Source organism: Myzus persicae, unplaced genomic scaffold (genome assembly GCF_001856785.1).
Source record: "Myzus persicae strain clone G006 unplaced genomic scaffold, MPER_G0061.0, whole genome shotgun sequence".
Lineage (NCBI taxonomy): Eukaryota > Metazoa > Arthropoda > Insecta > Hemiptera > Aphididae > Myzus > Myzus persicae.
In genome coordinates, this window is record NW_019104377.1 from 1,164,826 (window position 1) to 1,178,127 (window position 13,302).

General features: G+C 32.3%; 1 protein-coding gene across 11 annotated transcripts in view; it reads right to left on the minus strand.

Moving 5' to 3' along the window:
- Nucleotides 1-695: 695 nt before the first annotated feature.
- LOC111041632 (somatostatin receptor type 5-like) overlaps nucleotides 696-13,302 on the minus strand; it is a 212,237-nt gene continuing 199,630 nt past the window's right edge. For all 11 annotated transcript variants that reach the window (XM_022325950.1, XM_022325949.1, XM_022325947.1 and 8 more), the window contains one exon: nucleotides 696-3,043. In XM_022325950.1, coding sequence (XP_022181642.1) covers nucleotides 2,444-3,043 — 600 coding nt within the window. In that variant the 3' untranslated portion in view covers nucleotides 696-2,443. The remainder of the gene's footprint in view (nucleotides 3,044-13,302) is intronic.

The following is a 13,302-nucleotide window of genomic DNA, read 5'->3' on the forward strand; positions in this document are numbered from 1 at the left end:
ATTTATATACATATCATATAAATTATCATATAAAACACTCAACGAGAAAACGACCTCAAGTTCATTCATCTTCTTAAAATAGTTATTATTACATGTGACTATCCACTAATACATTTTTGGCTTTAGGACGTCATAGGTAACAGTTAATTAAAAACGTAGATTCAGATGAGTTAGCATTTGAAATTTAAGAAATAAATCATTTCATTCGGGTTTAAAAATAGTTCGAGGTTGTTTTTATTTGTTACGTCTTGATATTTTTTAACTAAACGTGTGATGTAATATTTTATAGTAGAACAATAAAAAAATTGGGTAGATACCTTCTGAGACAGGTACCTACCACTCTCTACATTTGTCTCGCGATTGCATATAAAATACATTTTTTTTGATAATGATATTTCCTTAGTCCTTAACAGTTTACAGATCACGATCCCTAGAGAATTATTTATGTTGAGAAATATTAGTATATTCTATATCATATCGTCTTGATTTCAAAATCGCTAATAAATATTATTATTTATTAATTAGCTCGTTGTATTGCGGCATGCAATAATTTGTTGGAAACCCTCAAATCCATATATAAACGCGTTGAAAAGCTTTCGGGAATAATAATGACAACGATAACGTAAATCGATTCGGTCATGCTACTATTATAAGCTATCGTTTTTTAACTGTTTGTCAATATTATTTTACAAATAGGGAGTCAACGAGTGAAATAGGTCGGTAGATAGGTATATTTACGTCAAATACATCAATACCTTCTTAAAAGTAAATTACTATTTACTAAATACTCAGATGCTGTTATCAACATTTATTGTTATCTTAAATCATAATATTATGTAGGTACCAGAAAAAAATGACAGCATCCTTTTAGGAAATAAAAAACTGGTTAGTAATTTCCAATCCAAGTTATCGAGTAATAATATTATAATAATTTATAGAGGTTTAAATATGATACTATCACTATGATAGACAGTTGTTGTAGACACTTAGTCAGTATCGGTCAGGCCCACCCCAGTCTGAAGTTTTTTCGATATTATGGAGGCTTAACGCAAAATGGTAGAATTTGAGCATATCGTGTAATGTCTAGGTATAGGCACTTCTCAGTGATTTCATTAATATTTATTATATTTGGTTTTGTTAGTATTATTCTAATTGTAATAAGTTCCTTTTATTTATATCGACGTCAAAATATAAAAAGTATCGACTAAATACCTAACCATGTTTTTGAGATTGGACTGAAAATTAGTTAGGCATATAGCGAAAACAAATAGATTGATCCTATAGCTACAATTGAAAGATATTGTTTTGGGCCATATCATGAGCCAGACCGACACTTATTAGGTACAAATAGCATAAATAAATTAAGGCGCTGTATAATAGTGTAATAATATAGGTATGTATACAATATATAGGTAACGACAGAACACTTGATATTGAAAGTAAATATTTGTTTTGTTTATTTGTGTTACCATTATTATAATCGATTTTACCAAAACAATTTTTCAATATTTTTTTCTTTTACAATACACACCTACTTATATAATATTATATTAGGAGTTATAGAACATTATTATGACGTAAAATTGGTGCATATCTTAAAATCACTGGCTAAGCGTATGTACCTACGTACACGACAATGTTAGAAAGAAATGCAATGTACTCCTACTTAGGTATACTTATAGATGGTTTATATTTCAAACAAGATACGACCATATTATTGGGTGGGTACCTTTGTGGTCATAATATACTCATATTCCGTATTATGGTAAATTCGGTATAATAATGATGTACATTCATAAACAGTTATTTCGAAATCGCGATCGTTGAAAAGCGGGTAAAGGACGTACATAGCCACATAGGTATGAGAAACAATATAAAACAAAAGTCCCGTTTCCTCTTAAACTCGACGGTAGGTACCTCAGCAATACAACTATATTAAGTAGGTATTATAGGTTATAGGTACCTATGTAAAATAATGAAATATTAGCAGCCATATAGGTAATAATAATATGTGAGTTACGACTATTATTAGTTAAATATATTATTATTGTTATGTATAAACTATAAATAGGTATAGTTGTTGTACGTACATTTTTAGGGGACAGGTCAGATCTATATATTATAGGTATCTATTACTCAGCCGCGGCAGTAATGCGAAAGCAATTCCCGCGGCGCCGTCGGTTCAAAAACGAAAAAAAAAAAAAAAAGGTATCTATTACTCTATGGAACATAATTATTATAGTGATCTACCTATTATAGTGTGTATCTAATATTATTTTTATTATACTTAGGTATTATTAATTATTATATTATGTATGTATCGTATAAAAAGGAATAGGTTGTCATGTTTTAATAGGTAGGTATCTTTATATATAATATTATATAATAATATAGTGCGTAGAAATTTACGAGTAAAAAATAATAATATTATAGCCGACTGCCGTTACAACTGGGCGGGTTGCACGTTATTGTCGTTGCACGTGGACCGGGACGTCATGGTGAGCGCGGTGGACGTGTTCTCCTTGCTGACCAGCTCGGCGCGTCCGACAAGTGGTCCCGTCTCGCCGCAACACCCCCCGTCGGCGTCTTTGCAGCAACCGCCCGCGCCGCCGCCACCGCCGCCGCCGCCGCTAACCGCCTGGCACAGTATGGTGGTGGCCCGCCCTGTCCGGCCGCCGCCGCGCTCCGAACCGCCACGGTTCCGGCGCGGGAACGTGCTGTTCTCCTGGTGCAGGCCCGCGTTCACGTCCTTGCCCGCGGCGCACGTGCACGCCTTGAGGAAGCTCTTCTTGAAGTTGTCGCTGAGGAACGCGTACAGGATCGGGTTCATGGCGCTGTTGCTGTAGCTCAGGCACCCGGCCAACAGGAATATCGTGATGACGATCTTGGACTGGCACTGTTTGGGCGGCGTGAATATCAGCGCCACCTGCGTGATCCAGTACGGCAGCCAGCACAGCACGTACACCGTGATCACCGTCAACACCAGCTTGGTCACCTTCCGGTGCGATTTCTTCTTCTCCTTCGACTTGTTCACCGGTCCCACCTGCGACCGACACACGTGATAAGTAGGTACATAATAATATACGTAGGTACCTAATACATAGTATGATATTCAACATTTCAGAAAAATTCATTGTTGGGGGGGGGGAGGTGGGCACTGATATCCTTTATCATTTTTCATTAAGATGGCCCGCGGGATGCTTCACATAATAATATAATAAATGTGACATTATGGAGGGGACTTGATCAAGTCCCCTAAAGACCTTTCTGCATTCGTGGCTATGAAATATATCTCATATTGTAAGGTGTGGTGGTACCACGTGTCACTGACTCGAGAATACAATTTCGATAACGACTTAGTTATGTATATTAGAATTAGGTATATAGTATACTAACATGTAGTATTGTAGTAGGTACATTATAACGTAATAATATATAATATAGATTGTGGTATTTATATAATTATATATGTCATGCTTAAGATGAAAAAAAATATGACGATGCGCAATAAAGCTTTAAAAATATTTGAATCATACTGTAATCCAAAGAAGGTATTACAACATAAACAAATTAAAAATAATGAAGGCTGCAGTAACGTATAACTTTAAATTCACTATAGGGACCTACAGTTTATTTTGTTGTCAATATTAGACCAAATGTCCAAATGTACATATTATCGAATTGTAGGGAAGAATAGTGCTAGAGCAAAATCGACAGTGATTTTGAAGCGTAGTTTCTTTATAATTTTAAAGGGGCGGGTGCCAGTTGGGCGAGTACTGGATTTAGTGAGAAATTGTAGTATAAGACTATAACTTTATCTGAATATGATGTTTCATAAGAATAATAACTTCAAAATCTAATAAGCATAATTATATTGAGTGGTCATGGGGTGGTGGGTCATTCAAAAAGTGTATTGTCCGTTTATATATTTGACTTCGCCGAGCCACTGCCATGATTTGTGCATACAAATCCGTAAAATGCTTACTCTAATCACTTTGAATTACGCGCCATTATATAAAAGCTTTAATGTTTTATCATTGCGCGCTAATTAACGAATCCCGACGGGAAAGTCTTTACGCACCAATACGCACATATATTACTTAAATATATATATATATATATTATACATTTTATATAGGTACATGTTACATACAGTATATTGTTGTGCATACAGTGCGAATCTAAACACTTGTAATTTCGTCGAGTTGTATATTAGTCGCATTATAAGTCGCATATTGTTGTATTATATTAATATACATATTATTATTATAATTGATTCTATATTTTAAAACGATCCGGTACACCCGGTGGTGTCCGCAGTGGTTATTGGTATGCGTTTTTAATAAAATGTGGCGTCGGTGGCGGCTGTGGTATACCGCTGCACCCTTAACCACCGCTTTCGACGGCAGCCGGCTTTGGTAGGGTAGTCGGGTACATGCTCAGGGATGATACAGGCTACGAGCCTACGACCGACCCACGCATCGACGGCGACGAGGCGATTATGTGCGGTGGCAAAGAGAAAAGCGATTTCAAAAGGACAACGACGGAAAGTTCGCTTTTATATACCGTTCGGTTTAGTGTGCCTTATACCTATGTACATTATTATATATTAAGGCGTGTGTGTGTGTGTGTGTGTGTACGTATTAGGTTTACCGCTTTCGTATATGATATTACTCGGCAAAGGGATGTGTTGCGTTGAAAACGAGCTCTTATAGCGTATATGCATTCTCTACATGCCTCATCTGCACCTAAATACAAACGAGAAGAGTATATTATGTATTATATAAAGACGAAGATACGCCGTTTTTCACACTGCTGATTGATGCATGCGACATCTAATAGGACTGCAGGTACTGCGAGTATTTAATAAAACCTATAATTTATCAAGAAAAAAAAAATACAAGGCTGAAAAATAATGTTAATAATTTGAAAATCGAAGGGTAGGTATTCAAGACGAGTTTTGGAGGCCCCAGCATAAGCAGTAAGCCATCGAATCTTATAATTGCACACAGTCGCAATATGATGAAAACACACGCCTGAGGAGATGCTTACTCGACATGTAAGGACGATGATATATCTGACTCAGTCACTGACCACTGTACTTTCTGGCGTCTCAGTAGCTATAGCCTATATAAGAGACGTGTGACGCTCAGTGTCTAAAACTAAACGGCCTTGTGATAGCTTTAATGTATCTCTAGCTCTTAAGACCGAATGACGTGCTGAATCTAAAATCATGCGGATCTAAGGTTGGTCCGAGGTTTTTCGAGTTATAGTATTATTAAACTATTAACAACAATAACAACTATACATGCCAAAACAACTATTCAATTTATAAGAAATTTGTAAATTAAAATTACAGTTTTTGCTTATTTATTTATTAATATTAAATAGTGACAAATAAAAACAATACAAATTATTCTAAGGAAAAATCATTACCTAAGACTAAAAACTTTAACACTACCTCTCAGTTTGTATTCTGAAAAATGCCGAAATACGAGTATCATTAATTTGTGTTGATTAGAGTAAGTTTCAAGTGAATTTGACCATAAAAATATTATTTTCCTTACAAACTTAGCCTCCCTCTTCCCAGGGGTTGAATTTCTAAAGAAAACCCTCCTTTAATAATACCTACAGGCTACAATATAAAATCAACAATCCACATTTCAAATTTATGTCCACACAGTTGACTTTCAACCGTATTAGCCACATCTCAGGGGTTGATATAGTTTTGTGGTGTAGCCCTTAGCCGTGTGTTGTAACTAACAATGTTAAATATTATTGTAATTTTACGTAACAGACAGACAGAGTTATTTTTGCATTTATAATATTATATGGTATAATATATTGTGGACAATTATTACATAATAACGCGGTCCCCCCTCTGGTTCTCGATACCACAAAAAAAAAAAAAAAAATTATTACATAATAAAATACATATTATTGTATATTAATATAGAATTTATTTTGTATATTATTAAAAATGTTTTGCGTCCAAACGTCTTACGGAAATACACAAGTAGTATTAATGTAGCAAACTGGCAACTCTGGCTCCATTTTTAGAAAGGTATTAAAAAAGTTCAAGTAGGAATGTCTGCCTTACAGTCATTCCAATGTTCTTGTAATTTTTTTTTTGAGAAACGATTAACTAAAACGTTTTTTTAAATTTTCTGAAATAAATAAGAATAATTTTGTTTATTTATTGTCTGATCAATGAATTATATTTTACAACAAATATTAAATATAATCAATTAAGAATTATTGTTTTTTATTGTTTACAATAGTTTTCTAGTTTACTAAATAAACTAACAATGGAAAATCATTGGAAAATTTTGTTTTTAATAAAACTGAAAATAGATACTTGAAAAAAATCGATTCAATAAGATAATTTACCGGAAAAAAATATAACACAACTTGGTAGTACAACCGTTCGTTAATAACTCACTAAATATTTTAAATTAATTATGTCTTAAATAATATCGTGACTGGTAAATTTTGAATTTAATTGGTTAAACGTTTCTCAAGAAAACTGTAAGGAGATTGGAATGACTGTAAGTCAGACATTCTTCCTTGAACTTTTTTAATCTCCCTGTAAAAATGGAGCCAGAGTCGCTAAATTAATACTACTTACACAAGCCGCAGTTTGGCCACACTTTGTATATAATATGCAATATGCATTATTATCTTTTATGAGATAAAATCGTCCAACTGTTACTTGTTAGAAACCTTTGCCATATACATTTGTATGTATGATTAAAACGCGATCATTTGATTGAATCTTTTTGTCACGTCTAGGTAATTTTAATTGTAAAGTAAACGTGTCTGCTCTAACTAATGTTGATTACATATTCATGAAACTTTTCAGATTTAAAAAGCCCAGGTATTGTAATACACTTAAGAAATATTGATAAGTGTATGACTTTATTATAATAAACAAGATAAAAAGATAAAGTTCCTAATGAGAGAAAACAGAAAAATCTGATCAAAACGATTGAAACGCACTCTAAACCAGATTATAGAAGGTAATTTCGTTACAGATAATTGTTGGTGGTACAACAGAGGTTTTAAACGTTACTTATGATATTTTTAACTTAATATATTCCATAACGCTCGGTAGTTTATTATACAGTAATAGTCATCTGTAAGTTGTAACTGTTGAATTAGGTTAGGGATAATATTATGTTTACACAAAATAATTATTCAAATCAATTCTATTTCATAAATTAAACATTAATCAATACAATTATACTAAATATCGTATATGGTATAATTTCTGAGACTCGAGGTGACGAAGTACCTGCATCACATGGTTTTTATGTATACTCCCATTGTAGTCCTATGGAAACATATTATGTAGGTATTAATAGTTTTTTTTTTTATTAGCTTTTTGAATTGCAATGATAGCTCGAAAATGATTGCAGCCTACATTAAACGAATTACACAGTTAACATTACAATAAAAGATGAGAAACAAAAATAATAATTAAAGATATTAACAGTTATTATACCTATTATTGATATTTTGAGAGCAAAATTTATTTTAGATCTCGTTATAAAATTATTATGACATTGGCTGAACGTGGGCATAACCGAATGCAGATTTTATAAAATCGTAATTATTCAAAAATTCGATTTTTTTCTGTTTATAAATTACAAACAGATTAAAACTATTATTTTTTGTTACCGTTTAGTTTTAAATGTTTGAATATTAAACTAAAAACGTCAAAACTTTTTATACTAGTAGTTTTATTTTTTTGTTAAGAGAGTAAGAGATGGTATATTTAATTTATATGATAAATAATATACATATAGTACAATGTTAGGTAAAAAGTAAATTTTTCTCTTAGTTATTTTTATGAATGTCAATTTTTTTACTTTTGTGAATTATCTTTATTTAAAACAATGAATTAGGAAAATATGCAACTTGAATGTTTGAGTCTTAACTGAGTATCGAGTACCTGCTGTCATGTTGTACTAAGTACTCACTACTCAGTTATTGCAAGTGATCCCAATATCTATTGACGATTGGGAATATGTATGTCATCTACACATATAGATATAAAATATTAAAACAGTAAATACTTCCTTGGTAATATAGTGTTTTATGCGCGACGACAAACAAAACTTGAACACAATAATTTGGTTGACCCAATTATAGTCGAAAGAGCAGAGAGCCCGACTAGGTTTTGTACACACCAAAATATCTGTATACATGATAGACGATAGTTATACTAAAACCCTTTTATAATCAATCCCGACCATATGTTTCTTTCCTGGCGTCGTTAAAATAGACGTTTAGAGTTATGTAATAATATTATAGCATATTTTTATCGCTTAATGGTATCTTAGAAAAATTCTTAAAATTCAATCCAAAGGTTAGTGATGGATACAGTTTTTGTCCAAATATTTTTAAAACGAAAAATTACGAATTATCGAAACGGCGATGGTTATAACTTTTTTGTAAAAAGTTTTCTAAATTACCTATACCAACAAACGTGAGTATTATATAGGTAATATTGCTTTTTTCTCACCAGGAAAATAGTAATTTTAATTGTGAAGCTCAGGTTATCATCTGTACTTTAAACTTTTTACATTTTTTTTAGAATATTCAAACTATTTAACTTATTCGTATTAAAAATCACCTGAATTTAGATGTACAAAAGAGAACAATTTAGATAAAGAATTAATAGTTTCAGTGCTCTAATAAAAATTGTACTTAAAAAAAATCCACGATTGGTTTGAACTTTGAATATCCATATGTAGAAACTTTTTATTATTTAACATAAAAATACAATTACACAAACTGACTATGTTATATTATGCATTGTTGTAAAGTTTGTTGCAATATTGTTAAGTTTATAAAAACAAACTATTGTTACACACAGCCTAATATGTCTCATTCTATTATCAGTGACTAATTCTGGTTTTCAATTTAAACTAGCAGTATATAATCTTTATCAAAAGGAATAATTTGTCTACATTTTCAATTAATGTTACCTTTTGGTTTTTTTTCAAGAAATAAGCTTATCGATTTTAATACTAGTATTTTTTTAAAACTATTTTAATATCTTATAGTCAGAATTATTTAAGTTAAAGTTATTTGTGCTTTAAAGTAATGGCTTCCTTAAAAAAATAATAGAACTGTAAATTGAAATTGAAAACTTTGACATTTTGCTATCAAAAAATATTTTATGGTAGGTACTATAATATATATATTTTTTAACTCTGTGGAAACATATTATTATAATTGTATATGAATCCATCATGTTTAATATTGTGCAGGTATAATATAGTTGGTTGATACCTTAAAGTTTTATTATTTCAATCATTCATTTTAAAATATATTTTTGATTGAACAAAAAGGAAAAAAATATAAACATACTATAATATACTTACAATATACATAATATTATTTTGGTTTTATGGTTTTTGCATCATTTTTATCTTATTATCACTGCCATATTTACATCTCGCATTATATTCTGTATTAATTTAAAATTTAAATAGCCAAGAAGTTTATACAACTATACCAAATATTAGCAATAGTATATTTTTTAATTTAAAATATTCTAATTACTGATAATTGATAAATGATAATAACAAAAATAATAATAATAATAATAATAGTAGATAAGCAATTTAATTATATTATTATAATTGATTCAAAAATAAATTTGAATAAACTGCTATTTTATAATTATTGAATTTCAGGAGTAATTACACGGAATTGTATTGTTTTTTTCTCTATCACCGAGACCCTTCTGCTTTCCTTTAATAATACTTAAAATGTGCTTGGTACGCGTTTTGAGTGTATGTACCCCCCGGTGTTACATAGGTTTTTAGCAACAAATCCTTGCCACACGTACACAAAAACGACTTAAGATCAATAAAAAAAAAAAATCTTAAAATGTTTTGATAATTGTATTAAATGTATAAACTGTAAATTGAGAGAAAGATGAACTGTATTATAAAATAAGTAAATAAATAAAACAAGATAAATAACATTAGCTAACCAGAATGTTGCGAAAATTTGTTTTTAAAACTACTAATTCAGCAAGTCTCGTATTTCTTATTAATCGATAACATTATTGCGTATTGGTGACAATGACGAATATGACTGATAAAACGTTCAGTTGGTTATCGATAACAATATTACATCATAACATCATATTATTATAGTGGTTAGACCTAAAATCGCCAAGTCACCACCTTATCCTCAAAACCCGAATAATCTGGATACATTTTATTATGAATTTCAACTTGGAATACTAGAATGTAGATTGTAAGCATGGTTTAAAAATTAACAAATATTTGTATAAATACTCGAAATTATTTTTGAAGCATATTTTTATTTGACTCAGACACTCCCAACAACGGTGGGACATGCCAACGTATATCACTACGAGAGTAAAAGCGAATTCCACTTTTGAGGACAAATAAGTAATAACTGTTTTGGTTTCTTTCGTCAAATACATACATAAATATATTTCAGTGTTCGATGATATGAGTCTAACAAATGATACATTTTCTATATCGTTTAATTTTACATTTATTATTTCATCAAACGTATCTAAAAGTGCAAAAGTTGTTGATAACGTCAGCCCGACTGAATCATGACAGATGTTTAAGAAGGTCTTTGTTCTCTTCTACGGTTATAAGTTAAAATCATAATATTGTTTACAATCTATTGAACATCGCGTATATAGCTAAAAATATTTCAAAATGATCCAGTTCCTAAAAATCAAGTATTAGTCGAGGGCGTATACTGTATGTCTGTATAGTATCTTAATTCCTTTAGTAGATATAGTGATGTGTAATACTATATTTTCAGTAAGACTCGTACGATATAATATCTATGTAGTTAGCACTTATATTGCATAATATCAATAGAGGTTTTTATTTGTTTTGTACTGTTATCTGATGCGTAACAATGAATTATCTCAGAAAACCTGTACTATAATGTAATATATGAAATAGGGAAATAATTTTTACTGGATTTGGAATTGTATAGATTTTACACGCGCGGGCACATATACCAAGTGACTATATATTATATACCTAGCTCTATCGGCAGTATAATATTATAATGGCCATAAGAAATTTTATGTTTTCGACACGTGAAGAATGAAAAACAGCTAACGAGTACATGAGCTAACGTAGTTTATGAAACTGCTAACGATATATTTTATGCCTCCGTATATGTTATATGTAGTTCATTTTTATTGCGATAGGTGACACCTGAATGTCCTAGAACGCTGGAACGCGTACGGCAATTCTGTTGGGTTTTTATCGGACGTGGTCGCGATTTGATTTATATTTTACGCACTTGTTTATCCACGTAATCGTACGCTTTAATATCTATCGATAAATCACAATATAATAAGCGTGTATAGGTATAGAGGTATCTGAGGAAAACGCGCGCATGGTGTTCGGCGCGCGTAACTCTAAAATTTTTTTCTCGACCGTTTCGCCATGTAATGTTTGCGAACGTTTGCGAATTGCAGCGAGCACACCCGCAAAACGTACAGCCTGCAATGCCTACGTTATGTTTTACTTTTAGCAATATAATTTCATATTTTACTGCATAACAGGAACAAACTGTAACGGGCTCTGCTGCAACGGCGGGTCCCACACACTTGACGTGTGCAATAAAAACCGATGTACTATATACATATGCGTCTTTAAATATTTCATGGGTGCTGAGCGGAGCGGGAAACGCGTACCAGACAGCTAGAAATTTTGAGTTTTTTTTTGTTATCATCATGCTTATTGTTATCATCGACCGCGGTCGCGTTAAGAAATAATGCGAGCAGCAATCACAGTTTTGAAGAAATGTTTAAAAGCGTAATTTTTTTAAACACAATGATTTATCATTGCTTCCAAACCATATATATTAATATATATATATACAGCATTACTGCAGTGATAGGGTGAGTGAACTGAGACGAGTGCCTGCCGAAGCCGGGCGGTCCCTTTTACGTTTTTTTTTGTGAAACGACTAGAACATTTGATATCATCTGAACTACAATTTACTGTTTATAGATAGCTACTTTTCATGAAACTTTTGACTCTTCGTAAAAGTGTTAAATTCCGAAGTAACGCGTACAAAAGTTATGAAACCAAACACTATTCCCTTGTTGTGGCCTGTAAACAACTTTTCATTAAAGTCATCACACCATATCAGTATATCACTACCAATTTCTGATGTCGATTCAAGACTCGTGCCGATATTATATGTATACCACATAGTGTGCATTAGGATATCGCTAGGTGTATAATTATTACAACAATACTGTATTATTATTATTATAGTATACTGTAGCAATACCCACGGCTCGAGACAGATATGAATCGCGATTTCGAAGCAACAATCTTTTTTTTCTCAACTGTCCGGAATACCGTGCACGCACGTCAAATGTCAATCTTTACTTTAGGTGGCTGCCAGTTTAATAACCGGCGTGGACGTGTGGAATTGCACATAATATGTCATATTATTATTATTATTATTATTACTACAACTAAACGCTACACCGTAATAATTAATAATATTACATGCAACAGCGTACCCACTCGTACGAAATTCTTATATTTTCGGTGGCTAAACTAAGTGCTTATATTAACCCGCGAACACGCGCTCACCACGACACATTTTTCATCGCTTCGACGGAGAGTGTTTTTCGGGATCTTAAATAATTGTACCTACGCTCGAGGAATCTCGCGAGTGTTAAATAAATTAAAACGTATTCAACGTGATACTCGCGTAGAGGTTTTCGCGCAGTTATTATTGTTGTACGTGTGCAGCAGTACACCCGCCGACGACGAGGAAAAGCGGTAGTGCGAAAACCCTATTACATTGAGCGTATAACGACCGCGGAAAGTCGTACATCATAGCCTCCACTCGGCCTCCTTAGCGGCGGCGAGGAAAAATTTTCCAGCGAGAAATTTACGTCGTTGTGGTCAAGTCGTAATCGCGCGAGAATGAGCTGGAGGCCTGCAATTCTATTAAAATGGGCGTATTGTCGCTACCTGTACACGAGAACGTGTCTTATAAACATTTTAATATACCTATTAGTATATTATGACGTGACATCAATACACAACATAACGAAGAGGTAAGAGCGTATAATAATCACATCATTTCATAATTGAGTATAGGTTATTAAATCGTGGTAAGCCACGCGAGTGTGTTTGAATAGCGTGGTAGTGTGGTACACTTATTATGGATAATAGGTACCTATACTGTACTTTTATGTAACTATATATGTCCGAAGTCGATACGAAACAATATTTTTTTTTACTCTTTCGA